The 26,018-nt window shown below is 43.7% G+C and overlaps 4 protein-coding genes across 10 annotated transcripts; 3 read left to right on the top strand and 1 right to left on the bottom strand.

Annotated features, from left to right (window-relative positions):
* Positions 1 to 1,562: 1,562 nt before the first annotated feature.
* LOC129583426 (R3H domain-containing protein 2-like) lies at positions 1,563 to 9,609 on the top strand. 2 transcript variants are annotated; one of them, XM_055475216.1, is made up of 11 exons: positions 1,563 to 1,722; positions 1,915 to 2,006; positions 2,525 to 2,582; positions 3,711 to 3,962; positions 4,388 to 4,568; positions 4,855 to 4,929; positions 5,010 to 5,298; positions 5,649 to 5,859; positions 7,692 to 7,854; positions 7,925 to 8,172; positions 8,623 to 9,609. In XM_055475216.1, the coding sequence occupies exons 4-11, from the start codon at positions 3,732 to 3,734 to the stop codon at positions 9,145 to 9,147; spliced, it is 1,923 nt and encodes a 640-aa protein (XP_055331191.1). In that variant the 5' UTR covers positions 1,563 to 1,722; positions 1,915 to 2,006; positions 2,525 to 2,582; positions 3,711 to 3,731; the 3' UTR covers positions 9,148 to 9,609. The 2 variants fall into 2 exon arrangements, with proteins under 2 accessions (XP_055331191.1, XP_055331192.1); XM_055475217.1 differs by lacking the exons at positions 1,563 to 1,722; positions 1,915 to 2,006; positions 2,525 to 2,582; positions 3,711 to 3,962 and adding an exon at positions 4,163 to 4,282.
* Positions 9,610 to 9,689: 80 nt separating this feature from the next.
* Positions 9,690 to 15,142, bottom strand: LOC129583427 (heterogeneous nuclear ribonucleoprotein A1, A2/B1 homolog). 6 transcript variants are annotated; one of them, XM_055475221.1, is made up of 10 exons: positions 14,933 to 15,142; positions 14,535 to 14,749; positions 13,784 to 14,053; positions 13,243 to 13,453; positions 12,683 to 13,138; positions 12,588 to 12,623; positions 12,439 to 12,477; positions 11,813 to 12,337; positions 11,062 to 11,151; positions 9,690 to 9,955 (listed from the first exon to the last, which is right to left on the bottom strand). In XM_055475221.1, exons 1-9 carry the CDS (start codon positions 14,979 to 14,981, stop codon positions 11,066 to 11,068), a joined length of 1,887 nt encoding a protein of 628 aa, XP_055331196.1. In that variant the 5' UTR covers positions 14,982 to 15,142; the 3' UTR covers positions 9,690 to 9,955; positions 11,062 to 11,065. The 6 variants fall into 6 exon arrangements, with proteins under 6 accessions (XP_055331196.1, XP_055331194.1, XP_055331193.1 ...); XM_055475219.1 differs by having other exon boundaries at positions 9,691 to 9,955; positions 11,062 to 11,154; XM_055475218.1 differs by lacking the exon at positions 9,690 to 9,955 and adding an exon at positions 9,962 to 10,917 and having other exon boundaries at positions 11,062 to 11,154.
* A 4,039-nt stretch (positions 15,143 to 19,181) lies between these two features.
* On the top strand, positions 19,182 to 22,112 carry LOC129583430 (uncharacterized). The gene is made up of 4 exons (XM_055475225.1): positions 19,182 to 19,198; positions 19,380 to 19,453; positions 19,599 to 19,681; positions 21,154 to 22,112. The coding sequence occupies exons 2-4, from the start codon at positions 19,407 to 19,409 to the stop codon at positions 21,798 to 21,800; spliced, it is 777 nt and encodes a 258-aa protein (XP_055331200.1). The 5' UTR covers positions 19,182 to 19,198; positions 19,380 to 19,406; the 3' UTR covers positions 21,801 to 22,112.
* Positions 22,113 to 22,478: 366 nt separating this feature from the next.
* On the top strand, positions 22,479 to 24,103 carry LOC129583429 (superoxide dismutase [Cu-Zn]-like). The gene is made up of 5 exons (XM_055475224.1): positions 22,479 to 22,739; positions 22,914 to 23,047; positions 23,126 to 23,148; positions 23,384 to 23,510; positions 23,579 to 24,103. Exons 1-5 carry the CDS (start codon positions 22,597 to 22,599, stop codon positions 23,935 to 23,937), a joined length of 786 nt encoding a protein of 261 aa, XP_055331199.1. The 5' UTR covers positions 22,479 to 22,596; the 3' UTR covers positions 23,938 to 24,103.
* Positions 24,104 to 26,018: the final 1,915 nt, after the last annotated feature.

Genomic DNA, 26,018 nt, shown 5'->3' with positions numbered 1-26,018 from the left:
TACATATTTTGTAAAAAATATAAATTATTTTAACCGACTCGTTATTTGCACGCGGTACTTACGATACATTTTTGAATTCGGATGACGCAATTTTGTAGTAATATAAAAGGTCATTATTGTCGGAATTCGTTGATGTACAATTAGAGTGTGGCGTACCGCACCGTTGGACGTGCTGCCGTTGTACCTTTAATTTGTGAATATTAAGCGAAACAGCAAAAACTCTCAAATTGCCGAATTAGTCCTGTGCAGCACCTTTATAGTAGACAATACAAAAAACTTGAGAAATCTCCCTAGACTTTGCAACGTGGTAATATTATGCAAAATGGTTTAAAATAAAAGGCAATGCATTATTACGCATTCATTCCGTACAACGTAAAGAAAAGAATTGATTCGCTCTGGCTCCGTAACAATTACAAATTAATTACAAATAATTATTATAGTATTTTAATTGTGATTTACAATAATAATTATGGCCCATAATTTGCGGGTATGTATTATATGTTTTTAACCTGGTAAGTACAGTACAATAAGTGCAGTCCTTGCACATACGAGTATAATATAGATAATAGATATTCTTAGTATTGTACTCGATCGTACTGTATTCGCCTCTATCGCGATCGTTGTCTGCAGAAGCGTTTTATTGATGAATTTCCACTTCTTCGGTATACTCGCATACTTTGTATTCAGAGCTTGAGTGATCGTTAGAAGCTGCAATAATACCACCACCTCTGGACGTTGCTGTTTTTGAAAACCTAGAGTAGGCCGCAGTGTGCAGGACTTATTGTCGCACTTCCGGTCACAGTACACTGTGCCACTGTGCCGGTTGAGCATGCATAACAGGTACCTAGTCGACGTTCTGCGTGTTTTGCGTTCATACCCTGAATGACAGAAACGAAAATTACGCATACTTTAGCAGTTTTCTCCCATCGTCCAATAACAATAATACAAAGACTGTCAAAGAGCACGAACATCCTGCGGCACGTGCCCTTAGTTACTGTAAGTAGGTGCTTAAATCCGAAGTCTCCATAAATCCCTGATTTATTCCATCCGAAATCCTTCGCGATGCGCTCGCTATCGTGATCACGCGAGCGTGCCACATGGCAGTGGGCGCGCATTGCTACCAGCAGCGTTAAAAGGGAAATCCGCAAGCGCGAAAACCGGTAAAGGAAAAAAGCAAGCTGCAAGGCATGCACAGGCATTAGCGCAAGCACTCGAAAAGAAAAAAGCTGTATGGCACTTCCCACTGGCAGCAGCAAACCGTATCCCATGTAGTTACGGCCGGAGGGGAGCTGATACATTTCTCGACCAATGAATACATTATACAGGTATCGCACTAAAAGCCAGTAAACTTCAACGGCATCATTAATAAAAAGATACAATTATTTTATCTAATTTAGTTGACTAAATCCAAAAGTAATACTAAAGCTGCGTAATTGCGTAAAGCATAAATCTGATGACCGGTTTAACGATTTAATACTTCGTGAACCCCACCGTCCACCATTGTTCTACTTGGCAGCCGTACGGCAAAGTCAAGCGTATTTTGCAGTAGCAGCTGGGCTGGACTGCATCAGTCGATGCCTGCGCGCGAAGCTGGCTGCAGCACATGAAAATGTTGATTTGATAGCAGGCCTCGCTCCTTGTCAACCCGGAAATTTAATCTTACCTCCTTCCACCCGTTATTATCCTCATCCTGCGTATATTCTCCATCATCCTACCTCTAAGGTAACCGATCATCTCCCCGTCGTCTGCACAGGAGTGAGCAGGTTTTCGGCAATCGGCCAACAGCGAACCAGCTGTCGGGATTGTCAGGAACCCTTCTGTTGCGCGCCGCAGCACCGTAGTCTGCGTTATTGCATAAGAAGCAGGGAGTTTTCTGGTAGACTGCGCTTAATGATTGTCTTATTCGGGGCTTAGGGAGCAGGCGCATGTGCTGATCGGGAGATTGCGCCACGGCTGCCACGGTACCGTATCATCGTTCTGCATCGCTTCAAGTTATCTTGCTCCCGGTAAGTAGACTGCGGTGTAATTTATGAGCGTCAAAGCGGAATTATGAGGTCGCTTATTAACATTGTTAAATTTCCTCAATAGTACCGTAATCATGAAAAATCGTTGACGAGCATAAGGTTTGATAAACCTGGCTTGCAGTATTCAACAGCAGCCTAAATTCTGAAGCAGGGTTTCTATCTAATAGCAGCGTAGATGTTGTTAGCTTGTTATGTACGAGCCATGAGTATTACGCATATAAAAGTAATAAAACTCTAATTTACTGTTGTGTTAACGGATACATTGAAGACTGTTTTAATCGAAAAATCGATACTTTATTGACCACGCAGTTGAAGAGTCTTTTTTAAATGTAAAGATAATGTCAATACTTTGTCTTTGGTGTTGGCATATGCATTTTTAGGAATTCGGAGAAAATTAAAATATTTCTGACATTTACATTTTGATTTGCATGAGTTAATACTGATTACTGAGATTATTTTGACTGACGTGTTTGTGGGGTAATGGGGTTTGTACTTTGTAGGTGAATGAATTGAGCGTCGGGGAGGATTCGGGAGAGCGTAGACCTGGTTCGTGAGCAGGTAAGCGGGGCGCGGTTTCTGCACGCTGTTTGTCGCAGCATTTGGGCGCACAATACGTCCAATTTGAAATTAATCTTGGAGAGCTTCCAAGAAGCGGGGAGATTGTGCTGGGGTAGTAGAGAGTTCGATCCGCTGCCTCGGTCTGTACGTAAGTGCACACACATGGCGCTCTTAATATCCATTACGCATCACTTGAGCCGGCACGTGCGGCAAATTTCATCCTGATTGACTGGCTGCGGTTCGTTGTGTATTCCGCAACTGGTAATCTTGATAAGCGGGGCCCGGCCATCGAGGCATTCTAAACCGGTTATCCAGCGAGATTCAGACAATTTTTTCCCGCTCCCGCTGATTAACTGATTATCCCAGAGTGCCCTTGAATTGTTCAAATCTCCAGAGGAAAAATTACACAGTATTCTATAAAAGTTAAATCGCTTTATTAAATCATACTAGCAGCGCTTGCCCGTTCATTTACGCTCCCCTTATCTCTGCATTCTAGGCAAGAAAATTTAAGTTACCCGGTATTGTATGCTGCTGATATTCAGAGGAAGAAAAGGGAGGATTTGGGTTTTCTTGAAGTTAGATTAGCGTTAAAGCAGTATATGTATTATCAATCCTAGCCGTGTATTTCGAGAGCTCCTGAAACGTTCTGCTGTTAAAGAAAAAATTCTGCTTTTTGTTGATTTTGTCTACTGGGAAAGGAGAAGTTGCCTGCCTGCATGTTGCCGGCAGCATCCGGGTCGAGACCGGGCCGGCTTTGCAAACTGTGTACACACAAAAACGCCAGTGGGATTCTGTAGCACAGCTGGTAATCAATCCTGTTCCGCTGCTGGCCGGGCTGTGAGAGAGAGATGAGGCGCGCTGAATACACTATCGTGCGTCAGTGAGATTGCATTTTGTATGTTATCGTGATTCATTTTCGAAGAGGTAGAAAACGGTCGTTTTTGACACACTCACCACATACATACACGAGCCGCCGACGACGACATCCCGTCTCGTGTTTGTAGATTAACCCTATTTTTAACCCCGGAGAGCTCTCTTTGATAGAAACTCCAAATCCACCCCGGCTTTTTGGATGCATGCCAGACGACTTAAGCCTCCTTTTAACTTTTCTCTCCCCTGTGTGTGTAGAGTCTTTCGCGGTCGACAGCCATGACCGAGCCCCAGTACGACGCCCGCAGTACCATGGTGAAGAATAAACTGGAGAAGCAGGATGAAATTGAGGTGCAGTCGGATGAGGAGGAGGAGACGGTCAAGGAGCAACCGCCAGCCGTACCACCGGCCAAGCAGACATCACGACGTAAGTCCAAGAAGGGCACATCGCCCCATCCCGAACGACCACCCAATCCGCGGATTGTGGCGGAGAAGCTGCCCAAACAGACGGTGAGGATTATCTTATCGCTGTTGTATGTTGTCGCAGTTAAGCTGTCATTTTGTTAAGCGCGACTGATAAGATAAACGCCGCTTTGTAAGGCTGTTGTAGCGTCTCTGGTTAAACTTTTATTGCGTCGATCATTCATTGCTTATCGTATGTTATGTTTCCGGTTTCTCGTATTTTATAAATATTGCGTTTGAGTCTGCGCTCCTCACTCAGTCCGCAGCCAGGATCACGTTAATTGTCTAATTTGTCTTGTTACCATTTTTGCGGTTGTTCAGTGTGTTCGTGGTTTTATCTCAGTATCGGAAATATTTTAAGAGATCAGGTGCAAAATTATTCACGATATTGACATCCTCAGGACGAACACTGCCCGTCACACTCTGCCTTTATGTGAATGTTTGATTAGTAATTCCAAGGTTTAATTTTGTAGAGTGCTCCATCGGGCGGTGAAAAGAGCCTGATGAAATCGGAAGGTGATGCGCACGCGAGAAAATCATCGGTGCCCGTGGCACATGTTCACATTACGGAAACCGGGGAGTTTCATAAGCGCAGCGAGCTGGCCACACCGCAGCGCCATTTAGGCTCGCTGGCCTTTTCGAGCCTGTCAACCGGTAAGGCATAACTTAAACAAAATATTAAAGATTGGTAATTGCACAGACGTGATCAAATTTGGAATAAATTATTGTAACGATAAGAAATGGTACGGCAGATTAAGGTTGGATTTTGACTTGAGTACATGAGCGCGATTTTGTTATACACTACTGCGCTACGATTTCTGGATTGAGACGGCACAGACAAATAGTTGATTTTACAATTGAAATTAAAAAGTCGGGTGTGTTTTTTTACGAGATGACTGAGTGGTGCATATGTTTCTCAATGAGCTGCACCCCGTTTCAGAAGAATCATCGATCTGTGATGCGGATGCTTTAAGCCGGCACATGGGAACATTATCCCTTCAAGGATCTTTACAAGGTAATTTTTCAAAATGCCAGCTTGATTGGCGACTGTCAATGAGATAGAGCAGCGGTGTTCAATCACTGACGGCACTGTAGACGAATCTTATGGAACGACTGACCGGAATACGGAAGAGTTTGCTACGACGGCGGAGTTCCTTATGCACACATGGCACACCAATCATAAGGATCGACAGTTTCTACTACAGAATGAGAAACTCTTGGAAGATCTGGTTAATGGGCGCGAAGAGCATTATGTGGGCGGACTGAACTCCTATTACCGCATGCTACTGCACCGTCTGGCGGATGTGTGGGGTGTGGAACATAATCTTGTCAGTGTCAATGGCCAGGCGAAGATTTCCTTGAAAATTACGGAGGATAGTAAAAAGTATGTTGGCGTACTGTTGGGTTTCTAACGCTAAGTAGAATGCCGTCTTCATAGTTATTTTTAAAGCTTTCTGACATTTGTCTTTTCATGCTTGGACGAAATTTTAATTTTTTTCCTGTTTGATTTATTTTACTGTAAGAACATTATGTAGTTTTCTGTAACATTGCCGGTAATATGCAATAACTGTTGTAATAATGCAAGTTTAGTAGTCCGAGTATGCTGCCACGGTACGTTCCTGGATATTGTTATATTGTAGTCGATGTGGTATTTATCTAGGGAGAGAAAGTTGGTATTGTGTGTGGTGTTGTTGAAGTGTTGATGAATGTTTATTTTGGCGGGACTTATTGTAGGCCGGATCAATTATTCCGTGATATGGCCGATAGAGTGCCTGATGAGCCGGGCAAGGCATTATTGAAGCGGCCTAAAAATAATTCCCTACCGGAAAGCAACTCACTGCCGGCTCCCGCGCATGTCATGCGTCCGGCCAGATCCCTGGAAGAACGTCAGGCCCATTATGATCAGGTCCGCGAACGGATATTCAACACCGCGGATCACGGGACGGTAAGTCTAGCTCTGGCATCGCCAAATTAACAACAGTTAGAATTTCCTTTAACGCATAAGGTGGCATTTGATTCATTAGTTAACGAGGATAAGTTCATCGGAACGATCAGCGTAGCAGTTCTATTTCGAAATTAAAGCATTAATAATTTCATAAATTTTGTTCCCCTTGATCACGTAATGCAAACTGTCGCAGGGTGGTTTCGTCATTTGTTAACCTTAAATTGATAGATACTAAATGGATTTGCTGAAAATTTTTAATTTTACACTTGTAAATGAGAGTTGAAAAAAATTAAAATAGACTCCCGTTTTTTAAATAGACTCCCGTTTTTGTTGAAACTGGTGCAACTGCGAAATTGGAACGTTCTCACATAATAAATGATCGAATAAGAGGTAATTGATTGGCCCGTGTCAATTTTGTTGACGAAGTGGTACAGAATCCGTGTTTCACGAGTGCCCAATTAAAAACAAGGGTTTGGTACATAATTTTCCCCGAAGAGCCTAGCCGTAATTATTTTAAAATTGTCAAGAGCAGGAGGTTATAGGGCTAGTAAATCAGCTGTTTCTCTCTCTCGTTTGATACTGCCGCTCCTAGCCGCATACAGCAGATGTGCTGGGTCGTTATTATCGATTGGGTGTGCGTTTTTTGACATGTGCGCTTGGCAGCGCTGGGCATGTGCGAGAAGGGCACAATGTGTTGCTCTTGGCTTCCGGTCGGCTGACACACGCCCGGTTCAAGGACACATTTTACTCTGGCTGTGTGTTCTCCTTGCATACGCAGAGCTTAAGAGCTAGCGCTGGCAGCATCGATTGATGCAACGAAGCAAAGAGGGTTCCCAGGAGTGTGGTTTAAGCCGGGTGGTGCCGAGCAGTTGGTAAAAGTTGACAATTGCCTGGGGGCCATCCATTGGCAGGGAGCTGTTAGACGGGTAATGCGGGAAGAATGGTCCGTGTTGTGGTGGGTTTAATTAAAGCAGGTTTTTATGTGGAGACGCTTTTGCGGGCGCTAATGACCGTGAGGTATATTGGCAGAAGAATTGGCAGAAGAATTGACTAATGCTGTATGGTTTAATGTTATGCTTTCTGCTGGGTATGCAAGGACAAAAAGTAATGTAAAAGGCAGTAGCCAGCAGTAATCAGGGAATATAAATGCAAGCATTCTGCCTACAAAGTGGAAATGGGGATAAAACTGTTGGTCTTTTGTTGGGATTGAAACCGGCGAAAATTGCTGCTCCGGATGAATTATAATGTGAAGAATTCATAGAGATTGAAATTCATTTGAGGATTTTGAATTTATGAAGAAAAAAGCATTCGTATATTATGGAGTAGGCTTTTCTCCAAAACGGAAGGTTTTGTATATATTATATAGATATGTAATGTCATAGCGCAGCAAGTTGTTTAATGCTGAATATCCGGATGTACTTGCTGGCGTGGTTTTCGTCGCGCTTGGCAATATTCACGAAAATTGAAGTGCAGTTACCGTTATTAATGGAGCCGCAAACCTACTGTGGTACACAATACACCATGTTTTACGGTAAAAGTGTTGGCGATTTTCAGGATGGAGATAGCGCTTTATTAGATTGTTTGTTAGGTTTTGGGGAATAATGTAGTTCAGTGGCTGTTTGGACACTGGTGGGCTGATTGTAAGTTGGCCACTTGGGATATGAGTAAGATTGCTGTGATTATTTCGAATCCCGTTTTTGTGTGTTACAGGACGAACTCTGTTAAATCATTGCTGAAAAAATATCTGAAGATTTTTTTATCGGGCAAAACATGCGTGAATATGGGCGTAAAAGCAGTCACACTGCGCGTATCGTGGAATTATTTTACTGCAGGACAACATGCCAAAACCATACGGACTGGATCCGCATCATGGTGAGAGGTCGGATGGCAATCATGTTGGCTATCATCGGTCCCGGAGTGCCATTAGCGAGACCGGCAGTGAAGCAGCATTCGACGAACAGCACCAGAATCGGCTGGCATACGGCCAATTTGCCGGTAAATGCAACTTCCGCACGCTCTGCTTGGTACAGGGAGACTGAATTACTCTAATGGATCATTGCGGCAGGTCGACCTATCATGGTGCAGCCGATGGGCATGTACCCGTCGCCCTACATCTATCCCGGCCCGATGATGAGCTACGGGAACCCGGAGATGGCCGTGGATGCCAGTGCGTACGCGGGGGGCTACGTGGGCGCCCAGCCGCCCTACTATCCCATGTATGGACCACAGTATGTGCCCGCCCAGTCCCTGGTGTATCCCGGAGTGGCCTATGGGCAGCAGCAGACGTTCCCGCAACAGTACTTTCCTGCACAGGTATGACCATCACTATCTGTTTTAAAGCTAAGCACTTACAACAGTACCGAAACAAGCAAAAAATGCGATATGCAGTTATAGTTCAATTAAGACGATACATTTGCTTTCCGAGTTGGAGCAAACTGAAAGCCAGAGCTGTGGCCAGTTGTAGTCAGTTATCTAAGGCATTCAGTGAATGTAATTGGCTTTCACAATCTTGGTCTAACTGTTAATTTTTTAGCACTTGCAGCTTAATTATGTTTTGTCACTTTTAAGTATTTTCCAGTCTGAAAAGTATAGAGTATTGTATAGTGTTTGGTGTGAAGTATAGTTGAGTGTTTTACGCCTTTGCTTGATTTGAAACGCTTTTAAATACAGTAATGCTTTATACATAACTCAACAGATGCATTCGCATTTAGTGTCAAAGGAAATCGTAATAATGCTACTGAAGTTGCCTTTTTTATCCGACAGAACACGATGGATCCCAGCCAAACTCCTTCAATGTATGACCAACCTGCCGGCCAGTATCTGTACGCTCCTTACCCCGCCCCGCCCCTGGAGATGCCCGTCACCGGCCCCGGTCCGCATACTGCCTACCTCCCGCATCCGGCGGCCACGGAGTCACAACCCTATATGTACGATCCCAATCCGCGACAGGCGCCACCCACCCCCACTCAGGATCCGCGCTTCGGGCCGCCGCTGATCCGGCAGCCGCTGCTGGACCACCCCGAAGCGGCACGGGCCGTCGGCGGACATCCGCATGAAGGGTGGATTATTCCGCTGCAGCTGCCCGGTCAGCCGGGCGGCGGGATGTTCCTAAAGATCCCGGCGCCCCGACCGCCACCGCCGGCGGCCAACCAGGCGGCGGCGACGGGCGATGGTGTAGCGCGACAGTCGTCGAGTAGTGGACGGAGTTCGGCGGAGAATGTCGGGTATTACAAGCAGGAGTACCGGTCTCCGTCGCCCAAGGAGGGCAATCAGGCCGAAGGGAATTAGTGGGCCGTGGCGGGCGTTTTGCTAACCAAAGTGTGTGCTGTGCGGGATGTTGTTTGTTGCGCGCGCGTTTATTAACAAACAGAATGTGATACTTACCCCAAGTGGAACTTAATTTTGCTTCGGCGCGGGTGGGTTGACTTTTTAGAGATAATTGTCGTGGGGAAATGTAATGGTTTTATTTTTGCGATTGATGATGTGGAGTATTTTTGTGGAGAAACGGCGAGAGAGGTGCTTTTTATCGGGTGGTTTCTTGGTGTGGAGGAGGACGTGTTGAGTGTCCCCTGAAAGAATCCCGGCGCGTTGTCTGTGGTAGAAGACGTGTTATTTTGATTTTTTTGGGAACCGGTTCTTAACCTAATTTGTGTCTGTTTTTAATATGATAACGGTGATGTTGTTGTTTTGCGTTTTTCTGGATAGTAGTAATTAGACTAGTGAGAATGAGAAGGAAATGGGTCTTCACTGTCCTCTAGTCGTTTGGATGGATTTACGTTTTGTTTCTTGTTGAATAATAGTTTTAATGATTTACGAGTAATGCTCGAAAAATAGGTTGTTTTGTTCCGAGTGATGACATTCAGGCACTTTAAATAAATATAATTTTGTAAACAAATAACAACTTAACAAGTCACAACAATCAGGCACTTCAAAAACCGCTAAAAATCTACCGCCATAAAACAGCAGGAATGAAATTATAGGAAACAAATATCACAGAAATTTGTTCAGAGGTTTACATACGGCAAATACAGATTTCAACAGCTTTGCAATGGAAAACCAACTCCGCATGCGCGTCGCCCCAGAAAGCAAAGGATCTCTGCAGGGAAAAGGTACCGTTATCCGTAGAAGAAAAACAAAACCCGCACAGAAACAACACTTTCTCCAAACTTCTGTCTCGTTGTCTGCCTGACGACTGACGCGCCTGTTTACACATTGAGCAACAATCGGTGCATGAATCTTTACGGCGCACATCCAGTTTTTCCTGAATCCTCATATCCGGGACTCTCAGATCCTCAAACAGCGACGTTCAGCTCCACCTAGCCATATTTCTACTACCTGCATTTTCACCTGTTTTGTCTTCAGAACAACCAATTCTTTTGCAGTATTTATTGCATCGCAAAACTGCGCACCGAATATTTTCAATATTTTTTATTGTACAAACGGTACTGAATTTCCGAAATGTAATTTTTCGCTAGCGCAAGCTGTCTAGAATACCCGGGAATTGTCTTGAAATGCCTTTTCTCTCTTTTCTTTATATAATAATTATCATCCAAGCCATTAACAACTAACATATCGTGCTAATAAAATGCACTTGCATTAATAGTTAACTCACCAAATCAAGTCGGCGCGGATGCACGCCAAAACTATACAGATCAAATGTAAAAAAGGTCAACCAACCAACCAATCTGGACGCAGGGAAACCAACCTCGAATTCAACAGGAAGAATCGGTAATAGTGACAAGAATGTATGGAATCCAACCATGTGTACACAACAAAAAAACAGTAAATATTAAACCGCAACAGACATTCCCAAGACAAAAAAACGATAAATACACTCCTGCTATATCTGGCTAATGCATGAATCGCGGCGGATATAAGGACAACAGAAACGGTTATGAGATACACATGTGTGGGCTGCAGTGTCGCTGCTAGAACGCGCGATGAATATCAACGCAACTTTTCTCACTGAAACCTCCTGCAGAGAATCAACCATTGAACCGAACAACATAAGCTCGCTCGCGCGCACACGCTCTCCCTGCCTCTTCACTGATTTCTGACCTACACCATAAGGCAAACAACAACATCAGCACAATGCATTCTCAATCACAACTCACCTCAACTAGCTCAAGACCAGCAGAGACATCAATCTCTTTACGAAGTTCTTCTCTCACGCTGCGTTTCAGAAGTATTAAAGATTCTTACCGTCTCAACGCCGGAATCCACCGCCGCCGCCACCACGACCACCGCCGCGGCCTCCACGTCCTCCACCACCTCCGCCGCCGTATCCACCTTCTTCTAGAAATAATCAACGCCAACTCAACGGAATTCCCACCGTGAAAGAGTCAGTCATACAAGTTAACCAATACACATGATATACGAATTTGACGGAATCCGAAAATGCACTGCTAACGGAATATATCTGCTGTACGAGGGTGGTAGTATAGATCGAAATGTGGTTTTGATCACCAACCGTTCGAAACTGCGGTTGCGGTATCATTCTGAGTTTTGGCAGTATTCGGAATTACCAATTAAATTATCGTAGGAGATGCAGTTTCTAGATAGAAAGCTACACCGCACTGAGATATCACCTCATACTCTGTCGGTCGGTAGGACCGATTATTAAATTAACATTCCTATAGTACTGGCTTCTCCGTCACTGCTAAGTAAGATAAAATTACTGTTCTTGTAAAATAAGGAATAAACCACTAGGAAATACATACTGTTCGACAGAAGAAATAAACTATCTGTTCAAATAATATTACGTCAACAAAATTGCTGCTCATTCATCTTGGTTGTGACATTTTTGCTACTTTCAGGATTTTTGCTACTTTACTTATAATCTTCTACTCTCTTTGTCTGACTCTCTGTATGAAAAAACAACTGCGTAATCCATGAGATAACACATCTTTCAAGTCGACCAAATGCCAGAAAAAGTTCAATATTTTTCACGTACCAGACTTACGACCAGGATACGGCGACTTCCTCTGCTGATAGGGCCCAGGCCGACCGCCCCCGCCCTGTCCACCGCCGCTTACGGGCGTTCCTCCGCCTTGCCCATATCCGCCACTGCGCATGGGACCGCCCACTGCACCACCCCCGCCATAGTCATCTCCATAATCCATATTCTGCGCACCGACACCGCCGTATCCGCCGCCCCCATACTGCTGCTGTGGAGCTGCTTGTTGCTGATACTGCGGCGCCTGCTGGCTGTAGCGCCCGTAGTCATTGGCCGGCTGTTGGCTATAGCTGGAATAGGCGGGAACCGCACCACCCCCTCCGCTGTTGCTTCCGCCGTAATGCTGGGGCGCTCCACCACCCTGATTGTACCCGTACGACGGCGCCGCGGGGGCGCTATTCTGACCGTAGCCTCCGGCGTTACTTTGACCATAACCACCGCCATAGTCGTTTCCGGCCGGCTCGGCGTTCCATCCGCTGGCGTTGTGACTGCTACGCCCGTATCCACCGCCAGAATTTCCAGCTACGTAAAAGAAAGAAACATAATTCTACAAGATACGATGCACCACCAGAATTTTTAGCGAAGCAATATAAAATGAAATAAAGTAAAATAAATGTGCTTACATAATTCTACATAACGCGATCCACCACCAGAATTTCCAGCTAAGTAAAATAAAACAAAGCAAAGTGTTACACAAGCCTACGAATATGATGCAGTGATGCACCACCATAATTTTCAGCGCAATAAAATACAACAAAGTCTCATTGCTTACATAATTCTGCTACACGCGAACCGCCAGAATTTCCAGCTAAGTAAAATAAATAAAGCCTGACAAAATCGTACAAAAATGTGATCTTGCTGACTTACCAGGCGGGCCTCCATACTGCTGTTGCTGCTGGGGACCACTGCCGCCGCGAGATCCATACGAAGCGTACCGATCATCCCCGCCGCCTCCGCCACCCATGCGACCTCCGCCGCCGCCACCATGACCACCACCGCCCCGCGGGGAAGGCCCAGCGCCATATCCGCGATCGTCCCGATACGAATCCCCACCACCGCCACTGTGACGACCGCCGCCACCACCGCGACCACCACGGTCGCCCCGATCGTGCCGTCTTTCGCGCTCGCGTTCCCCACCGTAACCGCCACCTCCGCCGCTTCGGCCTCCACCATAGCGATCCCCGCCGCCACGGCCGCCATCGCGGTGGTAGTCGCGGTCATCATTACGCCCACCACCGCCGCCGCCACTCTCCCGCATGTCTTCCTTGGCGACGGCCTTCTGTACTTCTAATCTGAATCCTTTCACATGGTGATTCCTCATTACTATAAAAAAATGAAAATGTTTAATACTGACTATTAAATACTGTCTATTTATCGGCTGGAAAACTAGAGTACTAGTAGTTTTTAGGATACATTGTTCAACGTACAGACAAGTTTATCGACAACATCGTAGTCTTCGAATGTGACGAAAGCGAAGCCGCGTTTCTTGGAAGACCCCTTCTCCGTGATGATGTCCACACTGGTGAGGGCGCCGAATTTACTGAAATAATCACGCAGGTCCGCTTCTTCCAGGCCTTCTTTGATGCCGCCCACGAAAGCCTTGCACACTGTGGCTTGTGTACCAGGTTTACCAGACATCTAGATAAACAAACCGCATTAGTAATGCCGTTGAAATTAACTGCTCAAGAACGAATAATTACTCAGTACAGCCAAAATCATTTGTACAACTTCAGCCTTGCACATCAATGACATCATTAAAATTATTCCCACAACATTACTCATCATAATCTGTTTCATTACTGTTAGTCATTAGTGGCAATGATCGATAGATTCACGGTTCTAATACGTATCGTGATTCGTGAAGCATTTTTACACGGGCATGAAATAATAATAATAATATAAATTTTATCATTACAAAATAAAATGTTAATGCTTTTTCTGAGCGTTCTATCCGACAAGTATGCTTACCTCGCGGGGAATGGCTCGTTTGGGCTCGACAGTGCGGTCGTGGATGATGTGGGGCCGATTCTTTTGCGCCTCATCCACCATGGAGGCGCGTCGGTAAGTGATGAAGCCGAAGCAGCGTGACTTCTTGGTTTGCGGATCCTGCATGACCACGGCGTCGACAATGTCGCCGTACTTGGAGAAATGGCTGCGCAGATCCATTTCGGTGGTGTTGTATGTCAGGCCGCCGATGAAGAGCTTCCGCATCTGCTCCGGCTCCTGCTGGCCCTTATCCTACAATCAAGTCATACTGGTATTCACAGCCCATGATACCGAAGCGAAAACAATAACGTGACAAAATGAATAGCTGTAATCCAAAAGACTAAAAAATCATTAAAGCTGCATAGCATGGAGCGAGCGACGTTTACAAAAACGCTGCAGCAGTAAAAAGTCTAAAAACAATTCTTTACAAAAAATTATGTTGAAGCACTATATTAACAAAACATAAACTAAAATTATTAGATTGTAAATAAAGTTACTACAATAAAAAAAATTAAATCATTTAGAAATATATTCTTCCGAAACAGATTTTATCAATTCAAATCCAAATCTAAATGAAAAATAAATAGCTGTGGCTTCTGACTTATGAAAATACCACACTAACCACAGAATAAAAAAGCGCTGAGTAAGATGAATAATAATATCACAGATCTGCTGAGGTCGCCAACATGAAAGTCCCACGAAAAATCTCATCCAACACTCACTCCGCACTTACATTCTGAAAATGGGTTTGCTCAGGGGGGTTCTGGTTGGCATTCTCTGCCGGTGCAGCGGTTCCCCCGTTCTGGCCCTGCTCCGTGGGCTCCTGCTGCTGCGAGGAACCCCCCGTCTGTTCTGACTCGATTTCTTCTTCTTTGAACTGCATCTCACTATTCTCACCCGTACCAGTATCCGTGTTCTGACTGCTACTATTCTCCTCTTCAGCACCACCTGCAACGATCCGCACAATGCAATTCGTCAGCCGGGAAAACATGAAACAGATACTGCATGCAAGCGGGATCAATGCGAAGTGCAATGATTAATGTTAAGTGTTAACAGGAAAAACCAGCACAACAAATGGCAAAGCAGGAATCAAGGCCACATGAATTCGAATGCCAGCGTAGCAGCGCTCACCATTAGTGTGTGCTTCCGCGGTCGTTATATCGCTCGCAAAATCCGTCATTTAACAAGTGTTTAAGGTTAATCTGTATCCCAGAAAAATGGGAACGCAGATTGTACTATAAAGCAATAAAGGAAAACAATCAGCTTAACAAACACCGATCCAGGATTGCGCACTGTATTCGAAATGGCTGCGTATGCCGTACGGCCGGTACGAGTGCAATTGATGCGAGGCAAAAAGTGCAACGAAACGATGATGGCTACGCTTGCGCATATCGAAAGTGTTTTGGTGTATCGCGGCACAATCGTGCTTTATGCAGAGCTTTACCATGCTGCCTTGCGATTTGTCTGACGATAAGGATAACTCTATTCTGATTGGCTACCCTCAATGCACTGGAGTACAGTACACGGCCACCGGAACCGGAAGTACAAATGCAACTCATCTCTCGATTGTCAGTAAAGTAACCGGCAAATTTGTTTAATCTGCGATTATGCGAAGTGATGTTAATTGTTTTTCTGAAATACCATCGAAGTTTTAAATCTTTTAGTTTAATGATAATTAGAGAAGTATTTAAACTGTCTGCCGAAGTGCGAATACCCATTATAACCCATATACGTAAAACTTGGCTTTTGAAACATGCGGTTTATCACTTTTGTGTACTGCGATAATTGCGAACTAGCTGAACTTAAATGGGGAATCCCGAAATAAAGGTTAATCGGTCATTTGCGTTCCTGTTTGTATTATTTTTTCCAAACGGATGTGTGCCCTCACATTCCGGACATGAAGCAAAGTGGCTGTACGCCCGGCCGGTATCTGACCGCGAAGTATTAATTTTACTCCGCGTGTACATATAGTTCTATACGGATATACATTTTATATATTATTACAAATTATTAGGTTTTGAATATTATGGTATTACTTATAAAATAGAAAAATGTGCACTGTTCACTATTAAATTTTGCTGCGCTTATCATTGCGATATGCCGGGTGCGAACGCGGCCGACCAATAAAAGCGGTTCAGGATTTTAGGCAACGTAAATTCGCGAAAGCCCGAACGCCGGGTATAGCGACTCCCATTCAATATATTATGACACAGCCGTACAAGAGTAAAAGCAAACGGCGACGGTCCACGTGCCCCTTGTCGGACCAACCAGAGCATAGTTCTGTTAAAAGGTAAAGAAGTTTGGATGATAATCCCGTCGACGATTGCAGCGGCCGAAACCGCTTGGTGATGAACGCGGAGGTTTACCGTACGTACGCGCAACGGACCGGACATGCGCGGTTTCTTAACCACATGTGACACCACGAACAGGAAATACCGGACAGGAATTAGCATCAGACCGTCAGGTACGTCTCTCCCGTCGTTTCCTGATCGGCCCGTAGGTCCCGGTTGCATCACATGGGAACTCCTCACTTTCGGAACAATTTTTTACGGATCATATAATATTTCGCGCCCGGAATGTCAGACCTATAGAGTGCATAACATATGTTTAGCTTTGACCTTTAGATTTTGAGTGTGGATCTATCTTGAGAGGCAGAATCTGTCCGGATACATTTTCGATACGGGTGCTAGTAATCAGGCAAAACGTTTCTGCGCGTATGACTTGCAGTTAATATTATATAACTGTTTATTTTGAATACATTCTGAACAACTATCAGAAATGAATCATATTCTTTTAGAAACATTGCTCAGAATTAACGAGACAAGAACGATAATGAAATAAGGATGATTTATTACAATGGTACCTACAATTTGCTTTACTCTACAACGATGGGAAAACATCAACGTAATACTTAACTTGACAATAGTCAGCGACAGTTACTGCTTATATATTTCAGCCGGTATGTATCTTTTAATTGTTCTCTCACAGCCTCCGCCACACTAGCCTCATGCATCATGCTCAAAATGCGACAATCATTATCAGCAACCTGCAGGCAGCACAACGTTGAAAATGCCGGTATTGTTGTTTTTTCTGACCGGAACGGACTCTACCTGCTGCACACTTCTTTCACAATGAGATTGCAATTTTTCGATACTTCAAAAGTCAACGCCGCTTCTTGTTGGAGGTTTTGCGCTTCGATGACCCGCCACGTCTTCTGTATAGTAGAGTTGTACGATGAGTGAGAGTTGACGATGGGTGATGATAATTCGATGATGTTGCCGCAGTTGTTATAAATAAATGGTTTTTCGACAAGACTTCTTAGCGCGTCGACTATTTCCTTACATGATCGACGTCTGTAATTCCTTTCTAGCCTTAATACTCGGAGAATTAACCTGCAGAGCGTATTAGTTAATTATTGTCGTCAGGATCAGCTGTCAAATTTATGACAGCGTTACGGCGTTACATGACATTGATTATCTTTGCAAATTTGGGAATGATGTATGTCGGCACTATTTAGTCGTGAACTCGTAATTAATAAGTGTGCGGTTTTCCTACCGAATGGAATTTACAAAACGCAGTTGTACGCGTATATCGTAGCTTGATGCGAAAAAACAGTTTTGATTTTGTTGAATTTGATCCCAAATCCTGGTTCTTTATATTGTTGCACGCAAAGTTCCTTAATTACAAAGTATCTGCTTATACGGCGCTATGTTTTATTATACAAGATGTGATCGCGGTTACAGAAAAACTTCGTATTAAGTACCGACTGCAATTACTGACTTGCCAGTTAGCCACTTGTAAACTGCCATACTACCGGTTTTATACGGTTATAATGTACAACATGCTTGCATCCATCTATCGCCCAGTATCCAATTAAACTGTACTCGGATTTTTTTCTTGCCGGCAGCCGACATTTTATTGACAAAAAATTTAATGTGCCGTTTCTCGTTTTTGCCATCGCTCTTCTACGTTCAAAGATTGTTTTGCCAAGACTTCAAGTTATCAGTTTTTGATAGGTCTGCCACAACACTATGGTATTGGACTGATTTAATAACTCGATATCACATCAGGTTGTGGGATTGCACTAAGATTCGGGATCACCGATAATGAATTAGCACTACTACAGTTATCGATATCTGTCGGGATTTACAAGGTTGTTCGTCTGTGATTGTTATTTATAAACCTGCTGTTTAATTGCCTTTTATCTTGAAATCGCCTTCGTTGCAAAATGGAAGCTCCTGTAATAATACTGCGTTTTGTTGTATGGTTTATCTGTTTGGATTCAATATTATCGACAAATCGTTATTACAATTCCTACATTAGTTATGGAAGTGTGAGTTGCATTTGGCTTGCGGTCTGCCGGAGTTTGCGCATACATTTATCAAAACTTTAGTGTCGTAGATTTAACACCTGTTTAAAAGTTTTAAAAAACATGCCAGGATAAATATTTTTGCTGATATCCAGCGGGTTGTTATTGATTCACAAATAGAGTTGTAATAATTTTTAACCGTCAGTACATGAGTTATACATATTGATATGGAAGAACCATAAAATACGGCATACAGAATATCTGCAACGCAAACGGTTTTGACGGATTAACAGTAATTAGCGTAATTCGGTTGAATTAGTGTGAACTGCACTGATAGAGTAACACAAAAGTTCCCTTCCCATGTTAATTGGGACAAATTCTTCATTTGATCATATTTGTTGAGTGAAGCTCGCCTTGTACGTATTGCGAAATAAATTAACAACACAAATGTATTAATCGATCTTTTGTCCGGCCAAAGCTACGATCGTACCTGTTGTAGATTTCTGTGGTTGTATATAATTACGTATAATTACGTATACGTAGTTGTTATATATAATTACGTGTTCGGGATTACGGTTTCAGGGGGATACGATGATCCAAACATTTCATATCCATCTTGGACCAAATAACACTCAACACAAATGGAACGTCGAGTGCTTAGACGGGGAAGCTATCGTAAGTCGTTTTTTTAATTATTAACTGTGTTTTACGGATTAGTGGCATTGATAGGGATGAACTCAGCATAATTTACAGTATAGAGCATTCTGCTTTTTGTCTATTGCTTTACGCATTTGCAGTTTCTTCTGAAGCACACGAATACTTTATTAAACTGTATGCTTAAAAACTGCGTACCGGTACAAATGTTATGTACTTACTGTAACTAGTAAGTAAATCAACCGGTCACAAGATTACTTTCCTTTTTCAGATTGGGATCGGGTACGAATACGATGGGAGAACAGATAAAACAATAGATACCATAGTATTCTGGAGTTTTCCGTGTTTTAAAATTGCCTCTATACCATAACTGAAAATGCCAATCACCGCATCATTTCAGTTTTTGTTGTAGGGATTCCGTAAACGATTTCGCGGTGAGTACGCAATAGATTACGTATCTCCTTGCAGTAATAAGTTTTTGTTTATTTTTACTGGTATATGTAACGCGTAATACTGTTCTCGTACTGATGATGTTAGATTGACAAATCAGATAAAATTATAGATATTATGCGGCGTATTATTACTGCATTAAAACGTTCCATAAATTAATTGCAGAGAGTGGATCAAGTATGGTGCAAATTTATGTTTCCTTATAAGCCACCGGCAAACATGTATCCTTTTTATACTGGGTACGTATTCATTCACAAAGGTTGTATTGTAAAGTATATATAGATATATATATCTATACATAAAGTACATTTTAAACGGATATACCTACAACCATGAATGTTAATGCCGCTGTTCGCGCAATAATAATTATTATAATTTTTGCAGGTGCCACACTATCGAGTATTCGACAAAGTTTTTTTGCTTCGATGCAAACGATTCGCAGCGGACAATCCATTCTTTTATAACAGGTACAAAATCGAAAATGCAATTTCGTCCTTGGTTTTTGTACATTCAGAATTAACAAATTTCAAAGGTAAATTACATGGTTGCAGCAGCACTAATTTTTAAATTTCCCGTTAGCAAATGCAGAATTCGAATTATTGCTTAAGTACTCGTATAGAGGTATACGAGAAAACAGTGTGTACATATTAAAAAACAGAATGCGATGTAAAGAGCCAAAGGTTTATATTTCGTAAGATAAAGGAAACATCGATACAATAGAAGAGGTTTTCCGGAGGCGTAGCGCTGTATAGTGCGTACTTCTAAAGGCAAGATACGTACGTTTACGTACGTACGTATATATATATGTAAGACTAGTCTTAATATATATATTGCCTTTAGGCATGGATTCAGGTCGTTTCCTATCTTGGGAACTGTTAAGGCCGGCTCAAGTTCTGAACGTAGCTAAGTATGATGCAGCTGCTCCACCGCACGAGATAGCTACATGAAGTGTCCACGCCGACAAATACGGTTCGCAAAACCACCTCATGAGGTGGAGCTGCTGCACCGTAACCAGATCTAGCTGGACTTTGAGAGTAGCCCTAAGAAAGTGTAAACTTGTAATTCTGTAACACAAGGTAGCTCTGTTAATGTTAACACTGGACAGACAGCAATGAAATTCTGAGTTCTGTGACTGAGGAGACAGAAACGCTAACGCAAGGGAGATGCATGTTATGTGGAAGAAGGCAGGGCAATGGGCAATTGGACATAGCTGCCTTGCTGAAACTGGCAAAAAAAGAGTTAAGATTTGTAAAAAGAGTTAAAAATTTGCAAAAAACACTCACGCCTCCGGAAGTGTCCCGACGTTTACGAGGGTCGCCACGCTAGTGTTTTTGTAACGATTTCAGTATACCTACGTGTGTATGGACATATAGATACTGTATTGCTGAAGCTTTAAATGTTGGGTGCGATTATTGTCTCTCCCCGGCACCCCCTTTTGACTATTGTCACCCCCTCCCTCTAGGCTTTTGCCACCCCTATTTTTCAAATAAAATAAAATAACTTAAACTACAGTCACCACTTTTTCACCCCCTTTGACTATTGTCACTCTCATTTCTTACAAGGCACTGTTGCTTGGATGACCTTCGATGCAGCCTTTCCTTGCCGGTGGTGGCAGGAATAGAACTAAAGAAGAACCGCTGCTGGCGAGTTTATAAGATCTAGAACACATCGAAAGATGGTGGCTATAGCCACTGCAAAAGGGCGTTGGTAAGGACTAAAGAGTGACAATAGCCAAAGGGGGTGACAACAACCATTTCCTAAATGTTTTACTTTTTAATTTATTGAACTTCCGCTATTGTGGAGTCTTTTTCTGTTTTGAGCGGTCCACGCCTCGTGCAGGTTACTCCTGGTGGTTGCAGATATTAAGCTATTAAACAGCTACTACTTATTATGCGTGATGTGGCATTCTTTTACGATTATGCAGCGCTACTTATGGCAGGTTTATGGGCCAATAACTTCTTCTTCCACATCTCGGACCCTCCCAATCTGGCGCTGGCAAAGTGCTGCCGTGTCCCTACCGGCTACTACATCGACTACATGTCCTGCTACTATGTAAGTACCCACGATCCGTATTTTGAATTCTACGACAACGTCGGCGCCTTCCTTACTACATGCGCCACCGGCTACGTGGCCACCGGCATCGCCAAGAAGATCGAGCCCTACACCTCCAACAGCGCCCACCCCAGTTCCGTGGACTGGATGCAGTGCTGCCGGCTGGGCTTCGGTCCACCGGAAGTCCATCCGCCCCCGGTCATCTATGCGCCCTCGGGGGCCGCCACCTACTACACTGCCCGGGCGCTGACGGCGGATGAACTGGCCATCCCGACGGGATACAAGGGACAGTATCGCAGCAAGGAGACACCGGAGGATGCCGCCGTGCCCCGGGCGTACGATGAAGAGGATGAAAACGAAAATGATGTGACCAACAACTCCACAGCGTCCGGGTTGTCACGGTTTTCGGTGCGGGCGCCGGAGCGTCCGCGGACGGTCAAAACGGCAGAAAGCCTACTGGAACGCGATCGGGAGTTGCGACTACGACAGATCCATGTCAACCAACCAAATGTGCACATGTATTCCAGGCTGTAGATTGCAGATCTTGATACTTTTCAAAAACTGGCTTGTGACCTTTCGTATGGCTTGGTGTGAACTGTGAGCAAATGGCAGTCGTGTTCATCCATCGGTATTTTATTGTTTTCGGTCGAACGTGCGCTCGTCTTTTGCATTTTTTATGCTGTATTTGTCTGCGTTTTCAAAACGTTTTACGAGTATAATGATTGGCGCAAATCGTTTGCGTACAAGATGGCCAAGCGTACTGTGAAGGAAATTCTAGAAAAGTCCGCCACTTCTGGACCATGCCCTTTGAGTAAAATAAGTACGTTTACCTGCAAAACACGCATAAAAACCACATGGATTTAGTATTATTACCAGTAGGAAGGTTAATAACAAAAGTTTTTTGACAAAACCTACATTAATTACATAGCGCTAGTTCCACAATTAATGACGATGAAACATGGCACGTACGATGGGCTTTGGCAAACTGTTATTTAAATACAGATTTTTCATTACCACTAGTACAGTAATTTTATGTTTTAGCATGTTATCGCTTTTGGACAAATCCGTTGTCTACAGTGTAATATAGAGCGTACACTGATGTGCACCGAAGGCTTCATAAAAGCAACCGGAGGTCAAATGCCCTGGGGTGTGTATTAGCGCATGTTTTCTTGGGTTGCTTCCGTATACCGGCAAAACGTCTGTCTACGCTTTTACGAATGCTGAATGCGTCCGTTTTTACTATGTAATTCGCTGGACGACATGCAGGGAACTAAAACCTGTCCCTGTCGGAGTGACATTTTGAAGAAGAATTCTTATACAAGTTGGAAGAATGGCGGAACTACGGCTGAGACAACTGTTTCTTGGTTTTCTGTTATTCATTTGTGTCGACTGCAAAAGGAGTGCAACACCGACGACAACGATTGTCTACTCGGAATCAGTATTTGTTGACAGGGAGCCAGGATGTCCAAGAAGGTAAACCCACGCGTACGGTAGTGTTACATGCACAAAGTTTATATAGAAGTACATAAGTAAGCAGTTTTCATGCAGGAAGACAGGGTGGTAATTCGTTCAGATATTTTGTGCGTTAAGTTTTTCAAAAACTAGTATTAAAAATTATGCAGTTTGAGGGTGTTTTTGTTCGCATAGCGTAGTCGTAACGACTCAAGCGGTAGCGTACATTATATCCAAAAATGGCACCATTCATGGATCCATCCAGTTCGATCAAGCAGACGGTAAAGGCTTGGTATCCGTAACCGGCGCCATCACCGGACTGCAACCAGGTGAGGTGATCATCGACACGGGCACGCACAGTAAACTGCACCTAATTATATACTGATGCGTTTTGCTTCTGATTTTAGGACCGCATGGGTTCCATATTCATGTAAGTTCGCAGCGGTTATGTATATACACCTTACTGTCTTAGAAGGTAAATAGAAAATGACAATAATAAAGCAGAATATTCGACTTACTATTGCTTAAATTTGTTTGGCTTGATCTAAAATGCTTTTATTTTGTTGCTAATACGAAGTGCAGTCTGTAGGTACAAACGTTGTTAAACCGTAGGGTAGTGATGGTGCGTCGGTTGATTGCAGTATGTCATAATCATTGCGCTGTAGGAGTATGGCAATTTGCAAGACGACTGTAATGCCGCCGGTGACCACTACAACCCGGACAACTACACCCACGGTAACGTGTACGATGCCGTTCGGCACGCCGGGGATCTGGGAAACATCATTGCCAATAGTACACATAGCCTCGACTACTGTACGTACATCAAAGTCGCGTGCGGTTACAATGCAGTTTATTTGCAGCGGACGGTCTGGCGGAAATCAACGTCAACACCGAAGCCTTCACACTGAACGGTGATTTCAGCATTATCGGACGGTCGGTGGTCGTCCACGCCGATGTGGACGATCTCGGTCAGGGCAAGGCCAGCGACAGTAAGGTCAACGGGCATTCGGGGGCGCGGTTGGCGTGCGGGGTCATCGGGATCACAGAGGAGATTATCAATGGCGTTGATCTTAACACCGGCGAACCTGATATCGATAGATATGACCAGGAGCATGACATGGTAGTCGTGGGTGTCAGTGCGGCAAACGAGTGTCGACGCTGTATGGGATTGATTACGGCATTCTTTGTGACTATTAGTTTGGGACAATTTCTGCGGTAATAAAAATTAACTGGTTTTCGGTTTCTTCGTCAGTGCATTGATGACATTTTAAAAAAAGCTGATCGTGGAACGTGACCGTGAAACTCTGATTGCGGGATGTCTTGTTATTCAGTCTGATTAAAACACTTCAAGTGCGAGTCACTATATAGTGACTCCATATACAGAGGGTTATTCAGCCAAGTGTGGACACTTCGAAAAAAAATTCTTTAGAAATTTCATTTTAAGAGAAATTATGCCATAAGCATCTCAATATGACGACTAACTAATCTGAATGCGTTTTGCAAATTTTGGTGAAAATCCAGCGAAAAATGCTTGCGATATTGTCTGTTAACCAAAAGTCGCCGACTACTAACCCTTGACCAGTCAAAATTTGGCCTTCGGTCACCTGGCCTTAAAAAGATCGTCAATTTTTCCAATCTTCATGGTTTTAATTGCGAGAAACGACGATCCGAATATTTTTTATAGCAAGAACGATTTCATATTCTTGCGCGTTCTTACGGTAGGACGGTTGGAAAAAACGCGAAAACAGGAAGAGACCCGCAGGAGCCATGCCCATTGCGCGAACTCTTATGCACGCAGCTATAGCTATCCTTTCCGTCCCTCCATAAACTAAAGTTGTAAAACAAGTCTTTCTCTACCGTTTACAATGTTCATTGGTCGAGAAAGACGCTCCACGGATCAAGCCTGGCAGGGAAGAAGAAGTCATCCAGAATCCGAGACGTGCTCCCGGGAGCACTGCTGAGTAAACAAGGATGCAGCTTCCCAATCCTCTAATACTAGTAATTCCTTCAGAAAAAGGATTGTTCGAAACCCCCGACAGGTTTTTAACGGGTTATGGCGAAAATCCAAATTTTAGATGAATTTTGAATAAAGGGAATCCATTTCCTATAGCTGAACTGGTCAACTGTTGCCAACATGGGGGGCACAAACTTAATTTTTTCCTGAGCTACAGGATGAGAAAATCATGACTCGATTGAATTTAAAGTATGACTGGATGTTGTGGCTACCTGATAAAATTTTTAAAAAAGTAAAATGAGCGTGCGACGGCTAAGGAGAAATTTCCCAAAAAGTGTCCACACTTGGCTGAATAACCCTCTGTATGTGGTCGGTGCGGAATTCGAGCGCATCGGCCCAACAAATTGTAGTGCCATTAATAGGGTTGTTAACGGTGCGGTTTTTTACCAGTGCACCGGTGCAATTTGAAAAAATTGCGGTGCGATTTTGAAAAACAAATTGGTACAAGCGGTGCGGTTTTTGAGAAAAACCGCACCGGCGCACACCGGTGCGTTTGGGAAACCGCGTTGACGTACACCGGTTAACCACCGGTTAATCGACGATATTCCTAAATTCATAATTATCATAAATAATACTTATGCGATGACGCTGCAAGCTGTGCACACGCCCACGGGAAGCACGGGCTGTGACGATCGTACGTCTCAAAATCGTATGAAAACTGACAAGTACAGTACTCAGTGCTCACTCACACTCCCTACGGAACTCCCTAGTTTCAACTTGTAGCTGCTGCAGCAACCGGGTTGCCATAAGAAAGAAAATGCGTAGCACTGCTGCGCAAGAACAAGACAGCTTGATTTTCCACGCTCTACATTGAGTTTGTTTTCGTCACAGAAATTCTTAGAGAATTTGTTTTCGATATTTTACGTTTCGTGACAGTTTTGCTACGACTGGATACATCCTGCTAGTCTGCTAGTCATGCCCTTAGAAGGCTTAACGATAGCAGTGTCAAAATTGCGGTGCGATTTTGATTTTTCACCGCACCGTTTGGTGCGGTTTTCCCTTTACACCGGTAAGGTAAGTGCGATTTCTTGCACAAAACCGCACCGACGGCACACCGGTGTACACCGCACCGCACCGTTAACAACCCTAGCCATTAATATGAAGAATATTGATTAAATTGTCGTGTAAACGGTTAAGTTTTTAAAGTACTATGTTAAAAAAATAAATGCGAAGCACAATTTTAAATCGGTTGTCGTTTAGTTTTAGGCAACTCAACATTTATTATATATACAATCCTAACTCCGCCGTTTCTTTTTCTCCCTTTTCCTCCAACACTGTCCGGCGCA

This window comes from Paramacrobiotus metropolitanus, unplaced genomic scaffold (assembly GCF_019649055.1).
Source record: "Paramacrobiotus metropolitanus isolate TYO unplaced genomic scaffold, Prichtersi_v1.0 Parri_scaffold0000010, whole genome shotgun sequence".
NCBI classification, from domain to species: Eukaryota; Metazoa; Tardigrada; class Eutardigrada; order Parachela; family Macrobiotidae; genus Paramacrobiotus; species Paramacrobiotus metropolitanus.
The sequence above is the reverse complement of the archived record's forward strand: the minus strand, read 5'-3'. Positions and strand labels throughout refer to the sequence as shown.